Source organism: Heterocephalus glaber, unplaced genomic scaffold (assembly GCF_053883595.1).
Source record: "Heterocephalus glaber isolate CG9 unplaced genomic scaffold, H.glaber_assembly_v1.0 deba00000621, whole genome shotgun sequence".
NCBI classification, from domain to species: domain Eukaryota; kingdom Metazoa; phylum Chordata; class Mammalia; order Rodentia; family Bathyergidae; genus Heterocephalus; species Heterocephalus glaber.
Genome location: NW_028258153.1, coordinates 6,515,717 through 6,538,124, shown reverse-complemented (window position 1 = coordinate 6,538,124; position 22,408 = coordinate 6,515,717). Strand labels below are relative to the sequence as shown.

General features: G+C 51.5%; 1 protein-coding gene across 1 annotated transcript in view; it reads left to right on the top strand.

Moving 5' to 3' along the window:
- The window catches only part of Vil1 (villin 1), a 28,453-nt gene that overhangs the window by 2,420 nt on the left and 3,625 nt on the right, over positions 1-22,408 (top strand). The window contains exons 2-19 of the mRNA XM_004864587.4: positions 2,376-2,461; positions 2,893-2,967; positions 4,181-4,377; positions 5,339-5,447; positions 5,574-5,684; positions 6,973-7,175; positions 7,284-7,362; positions 7,525-7,623; positions 8,705-8,858; positions 9,551-9,651; positions 9,738-9,875; positions 10,417-10,575; positions 12,120-12,299; positions 12,807-12,952; positions 13,724-13,868; positions 14,176-14,364; positions 16,353-16,421; positions 17,640-17,780. Of these exons, the coding sequence (XP_004864644.1) occupies positions 2,387-2,461; positions 2,893-2,967; positions 4,181-4,377; positions 5,339-5,447; positions 5,574-5,684; positions 6,973-7,175; positions 7,284-7,362; positions 7,525-7,623; positions 8,705-8,858; positions 9,551-9,651; positions 9,738-9,875; positions 10,417-10,575; positions 12,120-12,299; positions 12,807-12,952; positions 13,724-13,868; positions 14,176-14,364; positions 16,353-16,421; positions 17,640-17,780 (2,370 nt within the window). The 5' untranslated portion in view covers positions 2,376-2,386. The remainder of the gene's footprint in view (positions 1-2,375; positions 2,462-2,892; positions 2,968-4,180; positions 4,378-5,338; positions 5,448-5,573; positions 5,685-6,972; positions 7,176-7,283; positions 7,363-7,524; positions 7,624-8,704; positions 8,859-9,550; positions 9,652-9,737; positions 9,876-10,416; positions 10,576-12,119; positions 12,300-12,806; positions 12,953-13,723; positions 13,869-14,175; positions 14,365-16,352; positions 16,422-17,639; positions 17,781-22,408) is intronic.

Sequence of the window (22,408 nt, the reverse complement as noted above, 5' to 3'; positions counted from 1 at the left end):
GGCTGTTTATTATTCCAAGATGTGACTCAGCGTCAAACTGCAAGGAGAGATTAGCTGCAGAGATCTGAAGCTGTCCGTGTGCAGGTCCTGACCCATGGGGCCATGCGACCTTTCATTCATTAGTCACCTGTCCAAGGAGCAGTCCAGGGGGATGACTTCTGCCTGGCTGCGGGCAGGGCCATGGAGAGTGGGGTGGGGAAATTGGGGTTGAGATTCACTAGGGACAGGAGGTTCTCTGCCCTGGCTCCTGGCTCCTGGCTCCTGGCTCCTGGCTCCTGGAAGGATCCCTGGGGAGTTTGCACCCAGCTCCACTTCCCAGCAGCAGAAAATAAAGCAGCCAGGCCCAGGACCCACCCCAGCTAATTAAATCTGAACCCCTGGGGATGAGGCCTGAGCCCAGGTACACCAATATTTTTAAAAAGCTCCCCAGGTGATTCTGATCAGCAGCTGGAGCGAACATAGCTACAGGTCAAAACAAAGCTCCAAGCAGCCAGGAGAAAGCTGTGGAGGGCACCGTCTAGCTCAGTGGGGGAGGGGGGCTCACAGCATGTGTGGGGTTCACTCTGTCATTCATTCATTCATTCGTTCACCCCTCTCTTCTCCGCTGTCTCCTTTTACCTTTCACTCATCCAACAAATTACTCATACTTAGCTAGAAACTAGAGAGCAAGCAGAGATAGTCACGGCCCTTGTGGGGTCTATATTCTGTGAGCCACCGTGCAGTGGCCCAAGGGTGTTTATGAGAGTAGCTGGGGAGGGACAGGAAATTATTGCTTACATTTTTCTTTTCTTTTTTTTTTTTTTCAGTGCTGAGGATTGAACCAAGGGCTCTCTCTCTCTTTCCCTCTCTCTCTCTCTCTCTCTCTCTCTCTCTCTCTCCCTCTCCCTCTCCCTCTCCCTCTCCCTCCCTCTCTCTCCTCTCTCTCTCTCTCTCTCTCTCTCTCTCTCTCTCTCTCTCTCGACAAGGTCTCACTATATAGCCCAGGCTAGCCTCAAACTCGTGGCAATCCTCCTGCCTCAGCCTTCCAAGTGCTAGGATTACAGGTGTGCACCACCACTCCTGGCCCCAGCCTCTTTTTATTATTTATTTATTTATTTATTTATTTATTTAGAGACAGAGTCTTACTAAATCACTAAGTTGCCTGATCTAGGCTTGAACTTTCAAACCTCTTGCCTCACCCCTCCCAGAATGCTGAGATTATAGGGATGCGTCACCATGCTCTAATGCACACACTTTTTAAAAATTGTGGTAAAACACTTGTACAATTTACCATTTTATGTATTTTAAAGCACACAATTCAGTGCTATTTAATATATTGACAATGTCATACAACCATCACTGTTGTCCAGTTCCAGACTTTTTTCCCATCCCAAATGGAAACTGTTCTTATTAGCAATTGCTTCTCATGTCCTCTGGTCCAGCCCCTTGCAGCTTCTCCCTCTATTTCTACAGATTTACCTGTCCTGGATATTTCATGTAAACAGTTATACAGTAGGTGCTTTGTGTGTGGCTTCTTTCACTTAGCACAAGTTTCATCCACGTATCTGTGAAGTAAAGTACTTCATTCCTTTTCATGGCTGAGTATGTTCCATTGTGTAGATACAGCCCTCTTTGCTCATTCAGTCATCTACCAATGGACATTTGGGCTTTTTCTACCTTTTGGCTATTGTGAATAGAGCTGCTATGAACTTCAAGTACAAGTTTCTGTTGTAATATTGGTTTTCAGTCCTATTGGGTGCCTATACCTTTAAATCTGTATTCACTTAGAAACTCTGTATGATTTGTTTGGGGTTTTTTTTGTTTTTTGGTACCGGATCAAACTCGGGTCCTTGCGCTTGCACAGCAGGCAGTGAAACCACTGAGCTAAATCCCCGGCCCCTTGTTTTGGTTTTTTGAGACAGAGTCACACTATGTAATTCAGGTTGGCCTAACTCATTATGTAGCCTAGGCTGGCCTTGAACTTGAGGCAATCCTCCTGCCTGAGCCACCCAAGTGCTGGGATTACTGATGTGTGCCATCACACCCAGCTCTGTGTGATTTTTTTTAAAAAACCAAACATGGCTCTGATAAAAATTTTTCAAACACAGAAATTGTAGAGGGCTAGATGAAGTAAGACCTGTTCGGCAGGTGAAAGGGAGTCGGGGAGGTGTTTGAGTGAGAGAGGATCGTGATCAGAGCTGGGCCAGAAGGCTGGAGACTGGGCCCTCAGCCATCAGGGCCCAGAATGGGGAGTCAGCTCCCCTTCCACCCGCAGGTGCTGGGCCTGCAGCCTCCAGGCACACAGTGCCTCCTTGGGCTAGGCTGGAAGGGCAGAACCAGAAGCCCAGGACAATCTCAGCTCTGAAGCCTGGCTCCCCCTTGGTCTTCTTCCCTAGGCTCCTCCACTATGACCGATCTGAGCTCCCAAGTCAAAAGCTCTCTCAATATCACCACCCCTGGTGTGCAGATATGGAGGATCGAGGTGAGCCCCGCTGGGCAAGATGGGGGAGAGGAGGGAGAGTCTGGAGTGCTCTGCTGCTTTCAGTCCTGCCCTGTGGCTTCCTGGAGCACCTGCTGCCACCTGTCGTTGGCCTCTCCCTTCACTTCCGGTATCATCCACACCCCTCCTCCACCTCCTCTCCTCAGCTCCCACATCCCTACTTCCTCCCTTTTCCCTTTACTCCATTTCTTCCCCATCTGTCTCTCAACTTCCTCTCCACTTCCTGCCCTCACTCATCTCTTCTTGTCCCTGCTTCTATTCCTTTTCTCCTTCCTCCCGTCTCTCGTCTCCCTTTCCCCTGCTCTTTTTCTCCATCCCCTCCTGGCGTGCATCCCCCGCTGGCGTGCATCCTCCTGGTCAGCTTCCTCCCTGCCCCTTTTTCTCCTGCACTTCTGACCTCATTCTCTCCTCAGGCCATGCAGATGGTGCCTGTTCCCTCCAGCACCTTTGGGACCTTCTATGACGGTGACTGCTACGTGGTCCTGGCTGTGAGTGGCCGGGCAGGGGTGGTGGCTCAGCAGAAATCAAAGCCCGCAGTGGTGCTGGGGAGGGAACAGGAGGCTGGGGCAGTGGGGAGAGAGCATTTCCAGAGTGCCAGGTGCCCAGCCCCAGCAGCTCACAGGGGTCAGAGCCCTGTATGGGTAAGAGGTTCTTCCTGCCCTAGTGCCACTGAGCTTGAGGCCCAGGCAACCTTGGCTGATTCACATTCTTGGGGGAACTTCTGAGTTGGTGCGATGCCATCTCACCAAAGTCCCCATTTCCAACATCCATAGTCATCTTCATATCACCTTGATTTTGCCACCTGGTACCCCCTGCACTATTAAGGCATTTATATTTTTCTTTATATTGACTCCCTTTTAAATACACTTACTTAACATTATAAGTGTACATCCTTAAGTGAAAAGCAGTGTTGTGTGTCATGAATAGAAAGTCACTAGAAAGTAGTAAAGTATTTGCATCATTTCACATGTAGTCACCCTCCATATCTACAGGGTATCAGTGGATTCAGCCAGTCACAGATTGAAAATGTTTGGAAAAAACCTATGTCTGTACTGAGGATTTACAGACTTTTTTTTTTTTTTTTGGTACCAGGGATCGAACTCAGGACCTTACACTTGTGGGGCAGGCAGCAGAACCACTGAGCTAAATCCCCAGCCCTTACAGACTTTTTTCTTATCATTATTCCCTAATCAATACAGTATAACAACTTTTTCCTCAGCACTTACACTGCATTACATAGTCTAAGTGATATAGAAATGGTTTAAAGTATATAGGAGGAGCTGGGCATGATGGTGAATGCCTGTAATCCCAGCACTTGGGAGGCTGAGGCAGGAGGATGGAGAGTTCAAGGTCAACCTGGACTACATAGTAAGACCCTGTCTCAAAAAAAAACAAAGTATAGGGGAGAATGTATGTAGATTATATGCAAATACTGTGCTTTCGGGAAATGCTGCTATAGTCTAAGCAAGTTATTTCCAAGATGAGGGGAGGGAGGCCCAGAGAGAGGAAGTCACATGCCTCCCATCTCAGTCAGGGGCAGAGCTAGGTGAAGACTCAGAGGCCCTGACTGCCAGGCCAGTAGCCTCCGCGGTGCCACACTCCCCCTGCTCCAGCCCCCATGTGTGTGGAAGACAGGGTGGGGGGATGGCGGGACGGTGGAAGCCCAGGACCTCAGGCACACTGGACACTTCCTCTCTCCAGATCCACAAGACTGGCAGCAACCTGACCTATGACATCCACTACTGGATCGGCCAGGACTCGTCCCAAGATGAGCAGGGTGCAGCTGCCATCTACACCACACAGATGGACGACTTCCTGAAGGGCCGGGCTGTCCAGCACCGAGAGGTCCAGGGCAATGAGAGCGAGACCTTCCGCAGCCACTTCAAGAAGGGCCTTATGTAGGGAGAGATGTGCTGTGCTGGGAGGAAGACAGACTGTGGGTGGGAGATGGGGGCTGAGCTGAGGAGGCAGAGACGCTGGGACCCACGGCATTGGCGAGAAGCCCCCGGGCAGAAGGAGGCAACCTGGGGCTAGGAAGGGAGGCTGAGGCTGCGAGGGAAGGCCGGAGGGACCCACAGTGGCTATTGGCTGATTTTCCTTACCTTCCTCTCCCTACCTTTATTTCTGCTGCTGCCCTGTCCTGGGCCCTGTCCCTCTGAGCATGCTGGGTGCTGTGAGCTGTCCCTGGAAGCTGTTCTGAAATCCTGTGACTCCAAGTACTATGGATTTCTATAAATCAGTACCTGTCTGAGTGTCCTGGAGAGCTCCAGGCCTAAGGAGGCCTGCAGGGTGTCACATCAAGCCCCATTCCCTTTCTGGCTAATGGGCAGATAACTGCCCTTCTAGATTTTCTGGAAAAGTCTGAGATTCTGGGCTCTTGTCTTTCCCCTGGAAACATGGGCTCTAGAGCGTGTTGCTGCTGACCTATAGGAAAGCCTGGACCACTCCCCACCCTCCCTTTCGTCTTGCTCTCCTCTTTCCACACCACTGTCCACTCCTTTGGGCACCTGAGCTGCACCTCGCTCTTCTTTTCTTCCAATCTCCTGGCTTCTGGGCCATGGCCTTACTGACCCCATCTTTGCAGGCCCTGGTGCAGTTGGGGCTAGGGTGAGGGAGTGAGGATCTGGGGTGCAGACCATAGGAGCTGCTCACTGCCAGGGTTACACGCAAAGGCAGGCCACAGACTGGCTTCATGCCTGCAGGATCTCAGCAATGACTGCTTCCTTACAGTTTGCACCCTAAGCATCTTATGCATCTCAGGTGGCCCCAAGGGCAGCCAGGAAGCCAAGGACTTGGGGCACAGAGGCCTGGCACCCCTCCCAGCCCTGCTTCCTTGGATAGACTCTCTTCTCCTCTCAGCATCCAGAAAGGGGGTGTGGCTTCTGGCATGAAGCACGTGGAGACCAACTCTAGCAATGTCCAGCGGCTGCTGCATGTCAAGGGCAAGAGGAATGTGGTAGCTGGAGAGGTGTGCAGCCCCCGAGGGCACTGTTGGGGGGCGCTGAGGAAGGCTGACATGCAGGGAGGGGTGGCCAGGAGGTGATGCTGATGGATGGGTCCTGTGTGGGGGCTGGGCCTTCCCTGTGTTCCCTAGGTGGAGATGTCCTGGAAGAGCTTCAACCGAGGGGATGTTTTCCTCCTGGATCTCGGCAAGCTCATCATCCAGTGGAATGGGCCGGAGAGTAACCGCATGGAGAGACTCAGGGTAACCCTGCCTGGGCATCACACTTCTGCAGTTCCAGCATCTGCCCCATCCCAGGCAAACTTACCAGACCTCTGCCACAGACAGACCAGCCCCCCACCCCCTGCCCCTGCAACTGGCTGAGTGTTGGGGACAGGACCTGAGTCTCCATGCGCATAGGAGAGGCATGGTAGAGTTGGTGTGTGTGTACTTGAGGCTAGTCCCCTGGGTTGGAAAGTGTCTCCACAGTGTGGCAGACCCTGGGCCAAGCCTTGGGGATCCAGGGGTGAGTGACAGTGTCAGAGCCTCACTGTCCAGCACCGGAGCCAGGCAGGAGGGAAAACCTGGAGGAGTAGAGTGGCCTCTAGGAGGCAATAGGGGGAGGAGAAGGCCCTAGGGCAGGAAGGAGGTGGCGGGCAGGAAGGAGGTGGCTGGCAGGGTCTGCCAGTGCTGCAGGAGCCTGGAGAGCAGGTGCAGGTCTCACAGGGCAGCTTATGTGGCCAGATGTCTGTAGAAGAGCCTTAGGTTTTCTGTTCCATGCCCCACACCATCGAAGGTCATCTGACCTCCAAGTGGAGACAGGGCCAGGGCAAGATCACAGCCAGCAGGGAACCTGTGCCCATGCAAGTACAGCAGAGGCCAGGGGTGCCCAGGCTCAGCTTGGCAGGTGGAACCCGTAAACTTATCTGCATCCTGAACGAGGGGTGAAGGGAGGAGGAGTGAGGCCGACTCAACGCCTTGAGCTAGAGAATCGTGGTTTCAGGCGGAGTCCTGCTTCCTGGGATGGGGAAGACAGCCCGGGGATGGGGGTACTGAGGGAGGACTGGGGATAAAGGGAAGGTGAGCCACAGTGTGAGTGTGAGTTTGTATGTATGGGTGTGAGCACATGAGATACTGTGCCCTGGGGGACTGTGTGTGTGAATGTGCACGTGTCTGTGGGAACTTGTGTGAGGCTGCTGTGAGTGTAAACATACTTGTGCATGTGTGAGCATTTGTGAGATTGTATGTGCACCTTGAGTATGCAGGTAGCACAGAAACTGGGAACAGTACTATGATCCTCAAGGCTCAGCTCTTGTGCAAAACAATGCCAAAACAAAAGCCCTGGCAAGTTCCCCCAGACACCCTCCTGCCAGAAGAGGAAGCCTGCTTTTCATTCTGCTCTCCACTGGCCTTCCTCTCACACACCTTAAAAGCCTGCTTCCAGCTCTTGCTGCTGTGGGGTGGCCAGGGACTTTCCTGGCAGGGTTTGGGGCTGGTGGACGCTGCAATGTCCCCTGCCAGCCTTCATGGGTCACCTGTGGCCTTTCTGCAGGGCATGACCCTAGCCAAGGAGATCCGAGACCAGGAGCGAGGTGGGCGCACCTATGTGGGCATGGTGGAGGGGGAGAGTGAGGCAGACAGCCCGCAGCTAATGGAGGTGATGAACTACGTGCTCGGCAAGCGCACAGAGCTGAAGGCAGCCATCCCGGACACAGTGGTGGAGCCCGCACTCAAGGCAGCCCTCAAGTTGTACCAGTGAGCACTGCCTGGGCTCTTCCTGGGTGCTAGGGACTTCCAGTGTGGGAAAGGTGCCCTGGCTGAGGGGCTTGAGCCCTCCCTTCTATGCCTCGCTTTATCCCACAGCGTGTCTGACTCAGGGGGAAAGATGGTGGTTAGGGAAGTCGCCACACGGCCACTCACACAGGACCTGCTCAGCCATGAGGTAAGAGGGCTGGAGGATGCCCAGCCTCAAACAGCCTGGTCCACCTCTCCCCAAGCAGGAAGAACTTCGGGGTGCAGGGACAGGCATGGGAGGGAAGGCTGACCCAGCCCAGTGTCCCCAGCACCATGAGGCTCTCAGCTGTGTTTTCTCTCCTGACTCTAGGACTGTTACATCCTGGACCAGGGGGGCCAGAAGATCTTTGTGTGGAAGGGGAAGAATGCCAATGCACAAGAGAGGAAGGAAGCCATGAATCAGGCCTTGGTAGGGACAAGTGTTGGGGAGGAGGGTCAGGAGTATGAGGGAAGCAGACAGCAGTGAGAGGCCAATGGCTCCTACCAGGGAAGATTCTAGAAGGAGAGGGCTGGGGGCTGGCCCCACCCAGCTGTTGGGGCTGAGGGGCCACTGTGAAGCCATCTTGAGGAGTTCTTTGCATACCAGAAAGCCAGCCGCCAGACAATGTGGGGCCTCCTCAGGATCTGAGCTGTCACTTCCCCATGCTCAAGGTTGGTTTAGAGAAGGAATAAGAAGGCTGAGTGAGGTAGGAGGATTACAAGTTCAAGCCCAGCCTGGGCAATTCAGCAACTTGAGACTGTGTCTCCAAATAAAAAATAAAAGTAAAAAAGGGCTACAGATGTAGCTCAGTGTGAAGGCTCTGGGTTCAATTCCCAGTGCTACAAAAAGGGAATTGGGTCAGCTCAAGGCCATGGCCAAGTCAGAGTCTGTGGTGATTGTTGGAGCTGGAGTTAGTAACCCAACAGGCTTGGGGTGGGTGTTGGATTGGTGGATGGGTTCAGGGTTGTAGTAAGGGACTGAACATTAAGATTAGAGGGGTGATGGAGTCAAACTAGGGGTCAAATGTGGCCTTGTGGTTGGGATCAGAGTTAGGTTTAGAGTCAATATAGTGGTTCTTCTGATCATGAACTTAATTCCTTCCATGATTCTGGTCGAAAATCAAATTGGATGAGAACTGAATCAAATTTCCCAATAAGATCAGCATTGAACCTAACCATTGAATTTGGTTCTCATCCAATTTGGTTTGTAACCAGAATCATGGAGAGAATTAAATTTGTGAACTGAGGTAGCACTCTATTAGGCTCAGGGTTAAGGTCAGAATGAGGCTTGAGGAGGTTTCACGTTGAGGCTTGAGGTGGTTTCACGTTTGACCTTGAAGTTGGGATGACAGAAGGTTAGGTTTGGGGTTAGCATAGGGATTGAGGCCAGGGGTGGGTTTGATGGTGGATCTGGCTGGAGTTAGAGCCAGGCTTTGGCTTGTACTGGAATTGGGAGTTGAGGAGGAACATGGCCTCTCTGCCCTTTCCCTTCCCTTCCCTTCCCTTCCCAGAATTTCATCAAAGCCAAGCAGTACTCAGCGAGCACACAGGTGGAAGTGCAGAATGATGGGGCAGAGTCAGCTGTCTTCCAGCAGCTCTTCCAGAAGTGGACAGTGCCCAACCGGACCTCAGGCCTGGGCAAAACCCACACTGTGGGCTCCGTGGGTGAGGACTAGATCGGGGTAGTGAGGGAGTCCAGAACCAGAAGCTGGCCCAGTAGAGAAATGTCCTGCCTCCCACTCTCCTTCCCTGATGGGTCCCTTCCAGGCACACTTTTCCTGCTTCAGGGCTCTTTCCTGGTGTGGTGCAGACCCCACGGGACATGGATAAACTCATAAGTATCACCCAGAGGGAGCTAAGAATGACCTACCTGCCTTTCATTTGTAATAGGCTTGGGCCTGCCTGGGAGCCAAACAGCCTCTGTAGACAATATTTGCTGAGTCCAAACTCAGGCCAGGCACTGGGGGGTGGCTGAAGGGAGAGCACAGGCCCCATCGCAGCAGAGCTCCCTGTTGAGCCAGGAGACTAGGTCAATGCTTGATGTCTGAATGCTGCAGGGCTCAGGATGGGTAGATCAACAAAGCTAAAACCTTCCTCTTGTCCCTTTTCTGACCCCTGTGGCTTCTCTGGGAGGCTTTGATGAAGTAGATGTGTTACAATCATGGAGATGTGATTCTGTGCATTAGCTCTGCTGTTCTCTATCTTTGCAACCTTGGGTGAGCTGTTGAATCTCTTCTAGCCTCGGTTTCCTCCTCTATAAAATGATTCTAACAATTATAGTCACCACCCAGGGCTATTGTGAGGACCTGGGGAAACTCGGCTGGTGGCAATTGGTGTCATGATTCCCCCCACTCCAGCCAAGGTGGAGCAGGTGAAGTTTGATGCCGCATCCATGCACGTGCAGCCCCAGGTGGCTGCCCAGCAGAAGATGGTGGACGACGGGAGCGGGGAAGTGCAGGTGTGTGCACAATGGGGCCCGTGCTGGGTGGAGAAGGGGTAGTGGAGGCCAGCTTGGCCCCCACACTGACCTGATACTGGCCCCAGATGTGGCGCATTGAGGACCTAGAGCTGGTGCCTGTGGATTCCAAATGGGTAGGCCACTTCTACGGAGGTGACTGCTACCTGCTGCTCTACACCTACCTCATTGGCGAAAAGGAGCACTACCTGCTGTACATCTGGCAGGTCAGCCTCCATCTCTTCCCACACAATCCCAGCCGGCTCTGCTGCTCTCTGCTGTGCACCTGCTATCATACTTGGGTTGACTACCCCTGGTGATGGGGAGCTCACCCCCTCCAGAGGCAGTCCATTCCATGTTGCGGCAGCTTTGGCTCTGAGATCCCACAGAGTGCCCCCATTCACCACCCTTTTCTGAGTCTCCCTGCCAATTCCCATCACTGCTGCACATACCCTTCCCTTGGTCTCCCTGAGGGTCCTGTGTCCAGATGGGAGGGAGCAGGGAGATACTTGGGCGCTCACTGGGGGTGAGTGGTATGGTCTTTCCCAGAGCAAGGATCAATAAGGAGAAGAGCAGGTTGGGGGTCAAGGCTGGGGTCGAGATGGGTCAGGGCTGGGCTGAGGCTAGGGTTAAAACAGGTCAAAATCAGATTGGGTTTGGGGCTACTGCGGAGGCCTGTTGGTCTGGGGCCAGGTCAGAATTGGGGACAGAGTTGTCTGTTGTCTGAGGCTGGCTCCACCCTATCTGTTCCTTCCTGCTCATCCCCAGGGCAGCCAGGCCAGCCAGGATGAAATCGCAGCCTCGGCCTATCAAGCTGTTATCTTGGACCAGAAGTACAATGATGAACCAGTCCAAATCCGCATCCCCATGGGCAAGGAGCCGCCCCACCTCATGTCCATCTTCAAGGGACGCATGGTGGTCTACCAGGTGTGGCTGCTGGGCTGGGGCAGGTTGGCGTCCAGGAGACAGGGAAGGGGGTGTGGGGAGATGGTTCAGGGTGAAGCCCATTTCTCATAGGAGAGGACCCTTCAAGGCTCCATCACTGGTGTGGAACTGGTAACAAAAACAACCACTTTTTCGCCACCTGCTGCGCGAGCTCAAGGACCCGAGTTCAATCCCCGGTACCCCCCCAAAAAAACCACACAAAACAACCACTTAGTTAGTTTAGAAATGTACATAATGGGCTGGGTGTGGGAGTACACGACTGTATTCCCAGTTCTCCGGAAGGCTGAGGATGGCAAGTTCGAGCCCAGCCTGAGCAACTTAGCAACTTAGTGAGATTCTTCTCAAACATTAAACAAACAAAAAAAATTTTTTGAGACAGAATCTTGCTAGGTAGTTCAGGGTGGCCTTGCCCTCATTAATATAGCATAGGCTGGCCTCGAACTTGCTGTGGGCCTCCTGCCTCAGCATCTGAGTGCTGGGATTACAACCATGTGTCCCCATGCCCAGCTTTTAAAAATTATTTTTACTTTTTTTTTTTTTTTTTGGTACCAGGGATCGAACTCGGGTCCTTGTGCTTGCGAGGCAGGAGATGGAACCACTGAGCTAAATCCCCAGCCCATAAAAATTATTTTTAAAGAGCTAGGAATTAAGTTCAGTATAAAGGCCCTGGGTTCCATCTGCAGTACTGAAAAGAAAGAAAAAAGGAAGGAAAGAAGAAAAAAAAGAAAAGAAAAATCCATAATCAGCCCTTACCTTGGGCAAGTACTATCCACCCTCCACGTCTAACACCTTGAATCCTCTACATGAAAAAGGTTTTATGCTTGGTTTGCCAAAATGATGCACCTGTCCAAACTGTGCTGGTGACTTCCAACAAAATGAAATAGACACTTCATGCAGCTGTTTAAGCAATAATCTGCTTATTGAGCACCTTCTAAGTACACAGTCCTTTGTAATGCACCAAACAAGGACAGGAGTGGCAGGCTCCTACCGTGGTCTCATTGGGAGAGGACAGTCATGTGGTTGTGTTCAAAGGGGGACAGGTCAACGGTCATCTGGGACTGGACATAGAGTTCAAGGGGGTTTGCAGGAGGTCTGGATATCTGGGGCAGAGTTGAAGAGCTTAGCAGGGGTCAAATGAGGGCTTGCAATGTAGGGGGCCCAGCAAGGCCTGAGGCAGGTGCAGGGGAAAGGCCTGAAGGGGACAAAGGACCCCCAGGGTTTGGATACAGAGCGAGTTGGCAAAGGCAGCTGGCATCTTCATCACTGGGGCCTTCACGGGCCCCCCGAGCAGCCGGTTTTAGTCTCTAAGCAGTGGAGACCACAGAGAGTTTCTGAGCAGAGTGCCAGAATCAAAGCCAGCTTTGGAAAGATTAGCCTGGCCATGCATGATGTGTCAGAGGAGCTGGAGGGGTGGGAAGCCCTCGCCCACCTTTCTCTCTCTGGCTCTCTGTGCCCCTCCATTCCCCACTGCCATAGTTACTAAGTCGCTCCTGCCTCTGTCTTCCTGCCCTGTCCCACACCTGCAGGGAGGCACCTCCCGAGCTAACAACTCAGAGCCTGTGCCGTCCACGAGGCTGTTCCAGGTCCGGGGAACCAGCGCCAACAACACCAAGGCCTTTGAGGTCCCAGCCCGGGCCACCTCCCTCAACTCCAATGATGTCTTTGTCCTCAAGACCCCATCCTGCTGCTACCTGTGGTGTGGGAAGGTGTGTGCAGGGCCCAGAGGGTGGGGAGGCCTCGGCCTCAGAGCAGACCGGCTTGGGGCAGGAGTCCTGGCCCACCAGCTGGAACTCGCTGGGTCCCCAGGTGCCTTGAAGCTGTGTCCCTCTCTGCCCCACCTCTGACTGCCCCCAGATCCTCTACCTCTATGTCAGAACCAGTCTCTTGTTCTGTTTGTCACCTTAGGTCTGTGTCTTGGGCTCTCTCAGCAGCTGTGCCTGTCACTATCTCTCCTGCTGCCTCTGTAGCATGGACTCATAGCCTCTTGCAGTCCTTCTCTAACCCTCTGCAGACTTCCTGTCTCCTCCGCTGTTCCCTGGAGTATCAGGGACAGAGGAGGGGATAGATAGCTGTCCCACATGGGCTGTGTGTGCGGGGCCCTGACCCAGGAGAGCTCTCCCACACCCCAGAGCTCTGGGCGGGGGACTGCCGAAGGGTGGGGAGGGGTGGGACTAAGATGTCTCCCCCAGCACAGCTGACCCCTCTCTGCCCAGGGCTGTAGCGGGGATGAGCGGGAGATGGCCAAGATGATTGCTGACACCATCTCCCCAACGGAGAAGCAAGTGGTGGTAGAGGGGCAGGAGCCAGCCAACTTCTGGATGGCGCTGGGCGGGAAGGCCCCCTATGCCAACACCAAGAGGTAACTGCAAAGCAGCCTCCCACCTCCAGTTCATGTCCTGACACTGAAGGGCCTGCCAGTGTCCAAGGCCCATCCCCAGAGCCTGCAGCAGGTGTGGAGAGAGGACTTGGTATACCAGGACCCCAGGGTTATGGGAAGGACAGGGGAAAGCCAATGGCCTTGGAGTCTTTGGGGCATGGTGCTGTGACCACACTGCTCACTAAGGGATGCCCAGGGGCCAGTGTTGGGGTAGCTTCCTTGGCAAAGGGCATTCCTAGCATAGGAGTTGCCAGGGATGACTATTTGCCCTTTAGGAAGAACGTGACAGAGCCCAGCCCTGCCCTTCAGTGCTGGCATAGGCCTGGGATATTGAGGAGAACCAGCCACAAACCTCTTTCAAATGGGTTTTGAGGCTGGAATGTAGCACAGTGGTAGAATGCTTGCCTTGCCTGTGCAAGGCCCTGAGTTCATCCCCAGAACCAAAGGGGAAAAAACCCCAAAATAACCAAAAACAAGCGTTTTGTCTAGAGAATATCTATGATCCACAGCAGGAGCAATAAAGGAAGATAGCACAGAACTTCCTATCAGGGCTATGAAATGCATGTTCCGAAAAGCACTGGGGATTTCTCCTTCAGAGCACTCTCAGGACAGGAGGGGAACCCTTGGTCTGCCATAAGCTGGGGCGTCTGGTGAGGAGATGGCCTTTCCATGCCTGAGTCCCTCAGAGTTCTTGTCCTTGAGCCTCCTTCCCCCAACTCCTCCTGCCAACGTGGTCTTTCCTCCACGCTGCAGACTGCAGGAGGAAAACACGGTCATCTCCGCTCGGCTCTTCGAATGCTCCAACCAGACTGGGCGCTTCCTGGCCACAGAGATCCCCGACTTCAATCAGGATGACTTGGAAGAGGACGACGTATTCCTGCTGGATGTGTGGGACCAGGTATTATCAAGGGTCTGGGGACTGCCCTTCCTACCTACCTCAATCCCCAGGGCCAAAAAGCCCCGGAGGCTGCAGGGCTCAGTAAGCCTCCGAGTTTTCTTGGAATGGAATGATGAACAGCGGGAGCTGAAGCAAAAGGGGAAGGGGGTGTTGTGCCCAGAGGGGCTGCAGGGCAGGATGGAGCCAAGGTCGTTTAGCTGGGTAGTGGCAGGGTCAAGGCTCTACTAGTGGACATCTGGGGTAAACTGAGGCAGAGCCCCGTGGGCCAGGGAGGAGAGGAAGGCCTGACTGTTGGGACTCTCCACAGATCTTCTTCTGGATAGGGAAGAATTCCAACGAGGAGGAGAAGAGGGCTGCGGCCACCACCGTGCAGGAGTACCTCAAGACCCATCCCAGCGGCCGAGACCTCAACACCCCCATCATTGTGGTGAAGCAAGAACATGAGCCCCCCACCTTCACAGGCTGGTTCCTGGCTTGGGATCCCTTCAAGTGGAGTGTGAGTGGCCCCAGCCCAGCCTGGTCCTCACAGCTCACACATCCACCACAGGCCGGCCTCAAGACACAGCCTGGAAGGCAGTGGACTCCCGAAAGCCTTTCTGTTCCTTTGGGATATATGACCTGCTTATTTGTAAAAGGGTTACATGGAGCTTAGCATTAAAAACTAGGGTTGCAGGAAGGCCAGTAACCCCCCTAGTGAGGGAGAGAGAAGGAAGTTTATTTTAAAACTCAAAGTTAAACTGGTTGCGGTAGCACATACTACCTGCAATCCCAGTACCCTGAGGCAGGAAGATTGCAAGTTCAGCTCAGCCTGGGCAATTTAGTGACTTAGAAAGATATTGTCTCAAAGTTGAAAATAGAAAGGGTTAAAATGTAGCTCAGTGTGAAGGGGGTAGGTTCAATCCTCAGTACTGCAAAAAATAAAATAAAAAACCCAGGCCAGGGATTTAGCTCAGTGGTTCTGCCACCTGCCTCCCAAGCACAAGGACCCGAGTTTGATCCCCTGTACCAAAAAAGCCCTCCCCAAACCCAAGGCTAACTGTGGTGCTTGGTTTGCATGCTATATTTAGAATCAAGCTGCTGTGTATTACAGGCAAAGGTCATATATATTACAGGTAAAAGCCATATTTTTAAATTACTTAGAATTCAGCTAGGCATGGTGGCATACACTGTAATCTCAGCACTCTAGAGGCAGAGGCAAGAGGATGGAGATTTTGAGGCTAGCCAGGGAGGGCAGCATAGCAAATTTGAGGCCAATCTGGACTACATAGTGAGAACCTGTCAAAAAAATTAAAAAAAAAGATTAATTAGAATTCTTCAATATTCACTTCCTTTGTTAGCCACATTTTTTCCCCCAGTACTGAGGATTGAATCCAGGGCCTTTGTACTGAGCTATATCTGTTGCACTTTATTATTTTTTATTTTGAGACTATCTAGCTAAGTCACTAAATTGCCCAGGCTGAGCTTGAACTTGTGTGATCCTCCTGCCTCAGCCTCCTAGACTGCTGCTAGCCACAATTTAAGTGCTCAATAGCCCCCCTGTGGCTGGTGGCTGCCATGTTTGAAAGTGTAGGTAGAGAACATTCCCATCGCCACAGAAACTTCAAGGCAGTGCTGACAGGAAACATGTTATTTCTGAAGGACAGTCAAAGCTGGATGTGGTGGCAGACACCTGTCATCCCAGCACTCCAGGCAGCATCAGGGTCACCCTGATGTCTTGCTGAGTGAATGAAGGAATGAAGGAAGGAATGAGCTAAAGGAGGAGCCAGTGCAGACTCAGGGTGATGGAAGGGCTGCCAGGCGTGGAGCTCTGAGAAGCTCTGGCATTGGGATTTGCTGCCTTTGCTATTTGCTGGGATCCGTCCTGAAGATTACACTCAGCCCATCAGCTTGGAAGTCTTTGAACACACACGCACACATGCACGCAGGTGCGCGCGCGCGCGCGCACACACACACACACACACACACACACATATACACATTTGAGGCCAGTGAGCTCTCTGTGTCCCTAAACTCATCTGTTAAATAATTTAGAGCACCCAGAGCCACCAGCCCAAGGCCTCCCTCCACCTGGGTCTTCCCCCCTCCTCCTGACAGGGCTTGCATTTGCCGTGTGCCAGGCACTAGAGGTGGGCTGCAACGGGGCCTCTTCTGCTCTCTGACCTCCTCTGTGGCAGGCAGGGCTCCCCTCCTGTGTCCCTGAGTGCTCCGGAGCCTGCACAGTGCGGGAGGGTTCTCAACGCTGCCTGTGGCTGCTTGCCCGGGCCTCTGCGACATGAAAGGGTCTTACTCCTCTCCATCCCATGGCAGGCGGAGCCAGGACAAATGCGTAGCTACACCTTTCCAGAGGCCTCCTCCAGCCTCAGCCTGAGCTTGCTCTTCCCCTTCTCGCCACCAGGGCCTGGACCCAGGTCTCTCAACTCTTGAAGGAAAATAGCCTTTTGTCTCCTCTGCCGAGATCTGATTTGTTATTTACTTTATACACAGAATGCCAAATCCTATGAGGACCTGAAGACGGAGCTTGGAAACTCTGAGGACTGGAGCCAGATCACTGCTGTGAGTATAGAGTAGGGAGGCTGGGCCCCAAGTGGCTGGGGGGCAGTCAGGGCCAAGAATGACCCATAGAAAACGCCAATGTCCTGTGCTTCTTTCCTGTCTCCTCCCACTTCTTACAGAAGTTCTTCTTGCTGTTCAACTCCAACACGTCTAGCTGTTTTGTCTCTCCAATTACCAGTGAAATGGTTTTCAATTATTTTTCACCATACTGGGGATCAAACTTAGGCCCTTATGTGTGCTAGGCAAGTGCTGAACCTTGAGCTAAATCCCTAGCCCTAGTTTCCGATTTTTATTATGCAGAGGTATCTGGATGATGGGGCAGCATATTAAAATGCAGATTTCAAGACTCCCAAGTATTCTGGTTCATAGAGTTTGGCTCTGCATGCAGGAATCTGTATGTTTTAAATAAAGGGCCCAACAACTCAGAGACTTAGGAAGATCCTGTCTCAAAATAATAAGAAAAAGGACTGGGATGTAGCTCAGTGTGAAGGCCCTGGGTTCAATCCCCAGTGCCACCTACGGACTGCACTTTGAAAACTAGCAACACTTCTCCACAGCCTTGCTCTTGGGATCCTTTCTCCAAGCAGAACACCTGCACCTCCTCTGGTCTTTCCATTAGTTAACAGAAGCTTATTGAGTCCATAGGCCTGGGGTATGGGGATATGAAATTAAAGCCTTTCCTTCTAGAAGTTCATGGGCTCACAGGGGAGACAAGACAGAGGCAACTCTGCAGAACTGCATGGAGGGCCTGAAAACAATTTCCTGGGCATATGGGGCAGTCAACACTCACAGGCTGTGCACCCAGAGGCTGTGAAGCCCAGCGTGCTCACCAGACCTCTCTTGATGGACCAATAGTGCAGACTGGAGAGGACAGATAGGTCAGGGCTAAGTGAATTTATGGATGACAATATCACAACAGATAAGACAGAGAGGGTCATAAATACCCAGGGTAGATCTCAAGCTCTGGAGGAAGCCATGAAGAAGTTAATAAGTCATTGAGTAAAATAGTCATCCTGCCCCAGGTGACGCTTTGGTCAGGTACAACCACTAAGGTGGTAGCTGCAGGGTCTGATCCAGGTGATGTGTTCTTATGAGTGTGTGTGTGTGTGTGTGTGTGTGTGTGTGTGTGTGTGTGTGGGTGGTGTGGCAGGCTGGGCCAGGCCATGGAAGTCTTGCTGAAGGTGGTACCCTAACTAGTGGCTTTCTTTCCTTCCCTAGGAGATCACAAACCCCAAAGTGGATGTGTTCACCGCCAACACCAGCCTCACTTCCGGGCCTCTGCCCATTTTTCCCTTGGAGCAGCTGGTGAACAAGCCAGTGGAGGAGCTCCCCGAGGGTGTGGACCCCAGCAGGAAGGAGGTGGGTGGGGCCCTCCGACAGCCCCAGATCTGGCTTGTCCATTTGTTAGACAACCTGAATGATCCTTGCAGGTTCACCCTGGTGAACCAGACAGACTGTCCCACTTTCCTACCAGCTTCTATCCCTGGGGGACAGAGATCAGAGAAGCCTGAACACACTGATCATTTCAGTGCTAACTGTCACCAAGGTAAGGAACAGGGGCCAGGGGAATATTACAAAAAGGAGTCTGATTTAGTCAGAAATTTCCCTCTGAAGTGTGAATAGGATTCATTTATTTATTTATTATTTTAGACAAGGCCTAAGTATTCCACGATGGCCTAGTCTTGAACTTGGGATGCTCCTGCCTCAGCCTCCCAGAGTACTGGGATTATAGGCATGATCACCACACCCAGGTGAGATTTACATTTTGAAAAGATGTCTGTAAACCAGGGAGCAGAACTCTGGGAGGCTGAGGCAGGAGGATAGCAAGTTTGCAACCAGCCTGGGCAACTTAGTGACTTAGTAAGACGTTGTTGCAAAATTAACAAAAATTTTTTTTTTTTTTGGTACCAGGGATCAAACTCAGGACCTTCTGCTTTTGACGCAGGCGGCAGAACCACTGAGCTAAATCCCCAGCCTCTAAAATTAACAAATTTTAAAAAAAGGTTTAGGGTGTAGCTCAGTGTGAAGGCCCCAAGTTCAATACCTAGTAGAAATAAAATATCAGTCTGGCTGCTCAGTGAAGAATAGACTGGAAGGTGGCAAGAGCAGTCAGTAGGAGAGCAGATCCCCGTCACGCTGTGCAGCAGCTCTGTCCTTTGAGGTACCCAGAAGTCATCCAGACTGAGGTGCATGTTTGAGGGGGCAGCAATTCAGAGGACCTGGGGCAGAGATAGAGTCTACAACTCAGCACATGGTTCAGCTGGTATTGGCAGCACAGGGGCAGGTCTGGCAGGAGTAGTGCAGCAGGAAGGGCTTGTCAAAAATCTCTTTTCTTTTCCCTTCCTCCTTCCTTTCTTCCTGTCTCTTCCTCCTCTTCCCTCTCCCCTTCTTTCTTCTTTTTCTTCCTCCTCCTTCTCCCTCCCCTCTCCTTTCCTCTCCCTCCTGCGATTGAATTCAGGCCCTCATGCATGCTAGGCAATGTGCTAGGCCATGCTCTACCACTGCCTGAAGGACACTGTCCTGTGTTCTGTCTTGGATTCTCCCGTCCGTGCGGTGGGTAGGAGGCTAGAAGGCACCTGTATCCGCACTGTATCACTGGGACGATCCTAGCCCAGGCTCTGGTATATAGACTGCCTGCTCTATATCCAAGCAAGCAGGTCCAGGTAGAGGGGAAGTGGTTTGTGTGATGTTAACTAGCTAGCTGGAAAGCCAGAACAAGAATCATCTTCTAGCTGGGTGTGGTAATGCATGCCTGTAATCCTGCACTCAGGATGCTGAAGCAGGAGGATTGGCACAAGATTGAGGCACTCCTGGGCTATACAGTGAGTTCAAGGCCAGCCTGGAATACACAGTGAGACCCTGTCTCAAAAATAATGACAACAACAACAACAACAATTTATGTTTTCTGAGTGCCACTTGTACCATCATGTTATGTGGCAAAAAGGACATATGTATTTCTAAAGGGAGGGGAGCCAAAGTTAAAGACCCCACTATGCTGGAAGCAGTTGAAGAAGCCTCAGATTTTACAATCAGTTATCTGTAGCTGATTTTCTTTTTTAAATCATGGAAGTAGTGTGTTTCCTTGTGAGAAAGTTGAGAGTTCAATGTCAAGTGTGGAGGGGTGGAGAGGTTTTCAGATCTCTGGCTGCTCCAAACTTGGAAGGGGACCAATGACAAGAGAGGGTGGTGGGCCAGGCTACAGGCAGTAGATAGATAATAATCTAAGTGTCAAACCCCAATGATAAACCTCAGGGAGGCAGATATGGGTGAGGCTGGTAATCAGCAGGCAAGACCATGGTGTTCAAGAGCACGAGCCATGGACAGACACAAGTCCACTGGGATGGGCAGTCCTTGCTATCTAGCTTGGAGGGTCAGAGTCCAGGAGTCCGGGCAAAGCCAAGCACCGTGCAGCCCCTCGCAGGGACCTAGGACACAGCAGCCACAGCTGTGAGGAACTCGCTAATGCCCGAAGTGCTTATGTTTACTCACTTCTTCCAAAACAAGGTCTGCATTGCCCTTCTCCTTGAGGAGACAATGCCCAGGGGAGGGAGGCAAAGCTAATGACAGGCTAAAAAACTGGGCATCAGACCCGCCTGAGCTTGAAACCTATCCACAGTGTTTACTATGAAGTGGTGCAATGTAGGGTTCTCTAGGAGTCAATAATGTCCCCTAGGGCAACTCCACTTCAGGGGAGCAGCCCAACATTTCAAGGAAGCTCACTGTGCTCACCCCACCCCATCTACCTCTCCATGTCTTTGGGAGCAGAGATGAAGGCCGACAGATGCTGTTTTATAGCTACTTTAATTTGGGTCCTTATTTGGGTATATCTGGGACTAGTTAGCAGCCTTAACCAGCATCATAATGCCACCTTAGAGCTGGGAACAAAGGCGGTTTCAGTCAGTTCTGACTTGTGGAGATCCCTGTTACTAGCTTTCTTGTGGCTGAGACACAATACCTGACACACCCACAACTGAAAGGAAAGGTTTAATTTGGCTCATGGCTTTGAGGAATTCAGTCCATGGTTGGCTGGCTCCAAACGAGGAACGTCATGGCAGGAGGAAGTGGTGAAACAAAGCCACTCAGCTCATGGTGATTGGGAAGCAGATGGGAACAGTGACAGAGAGGAAGGGTGAGGGACCGGATATAGGTAGCACTTCCATGACTCACCCAGACACACCCAAGATCATGCTTTACTAATCTGCTAGGCATTTCTCTCTCTCTCTCTCTCTCTCTCTCCCCCCCTCCCTCTCTCCCTCTCTCTCTCTCTCCAAGGTCTTGCTATGCAGTTCAGGCTGGCCTTAAACTCACTATGTAGCCCAGACTGGCCTTGAAGTTGCAGCTATCCTCCTGCCTTAGCCTCCCAAATGCTAGATCTGCTAGGCATTTCGTACACCAATGAGGTTGACATATCAGGGTTAACAGCCACAATACCAAAGACCTGGACAGGTAGTGACTCCCAGTTATGATTTCCAAGCTAAGAGCAAAAAGATAAAATTGTGCAATCTAATCTTCTGATCATTCACAAGATGAGAGGAACTGGCACGTCATTTACCCAAATATTTTGTTTTCTTCTCAACAAAGCAGATTTTTTTTTTGGTACCGGGGATTGGACTTGGGTCCTTGTGCTTGCGCAGCAGATGACGAATCCACTGAGCTAAATCCTCGGCCAAAGCAGAAGATTTGACTCTCAATTTATTCTTCAGCCTTCCTGGCTTCTCCTCTTAGAATCCTTCTCCTGGCTTGGGACTCCCTTCTGCAGTTACCCTCTCACCATCTAAGCAAAACCTGCTCCTAGAGAATCACATTCACCATGAAATAGAAGAGTGAGGAAGCTTCGCATGTTGCCTCTTAGCTAGGAACAAACCTGGTACACATGCAGGTCCAGGAGGGGAGATGACAAGAGCTCTGCACAGTGTGCCTGAGACCACTCATGGCAGGGAGCCTGTGCTGGAATGAACTGACCTTGACTTCCTTGAGTATTAGCATCAGCACCTGAAATCAGGAGCACAGTTGGCTGTATCCATGGGGGACTGGTGTTGAGACACCCCAGGACACCCAAGAATGCTCAAGTCCTATATAAAATGGCATAATCTATGCTCACCCTCCTGTATACTTTGTTTTGAGTCAGGGTCTCACTATGTAGTCCAAGCTACACTTCAATTTGCTATAGAAGCCAGGCTGGCCTTGAAATTGTGATCCTCCTGCCTCAGCCTCTTGAGTCCTGGGATTACAGGCATGTGTCACCTGCATACTTTAGATGACTTAAAATGCCTAATATAATGTAAATGCTATGTAAACTGCTGTTATACTGTATTATCTAGGAAATTATTACAAGAAAAAAATTTGTCCATGTTTAGTATAATTTTTTACCCTAGTATTTTCAACCTGGTTGGTTGAATCTGCAGACCCAGAACCCACTGACAGGGATCTGACTGAATTCAGATCTGCCTGTCTTCATGAGTGCTTTAGTAGTACTCATTAGATTGTTGCTTGCCCTGTCCATTAGGACCACTTAGGACTACTTCCCTGGCAGCTGGTCTGCTAATTTGCCCCAAAGCTAAAGAGCCACGTGTCCTGTGGTGGCAATGCAAGCTTATCCAGCCACCCTGAGCAGACTCCTATCTTGGGGCTCATCTGCTGGCTTTGTGGGATGGTCTATGACTTACAAAGTTAAATGAACCAGACTTTTTTATTTCCAATACCCTTTTCTATGTAGTAGTATTTTCATCCTCATAAAAATAAAAATTGGCCCTTATAACATTTCTCCCATTTTATGGGGAGGATAATAACTAAGCCCTAAAGAGCAGGAACACCTTCAGTCAGAGGTCCTAATTCTTCTCTCTAGACTAACACCAATTTGACCCTGGTACAAAGAAAAGCAGCTCCATTTTTATTACTGTCCTTTTGTGGAAGCCCCAAATGCTGCTGCCCTCCTTCCCATCCTTTCTTGGCTCTCACTGTTTGCTCTTGCTCTTCATTTGATCGAT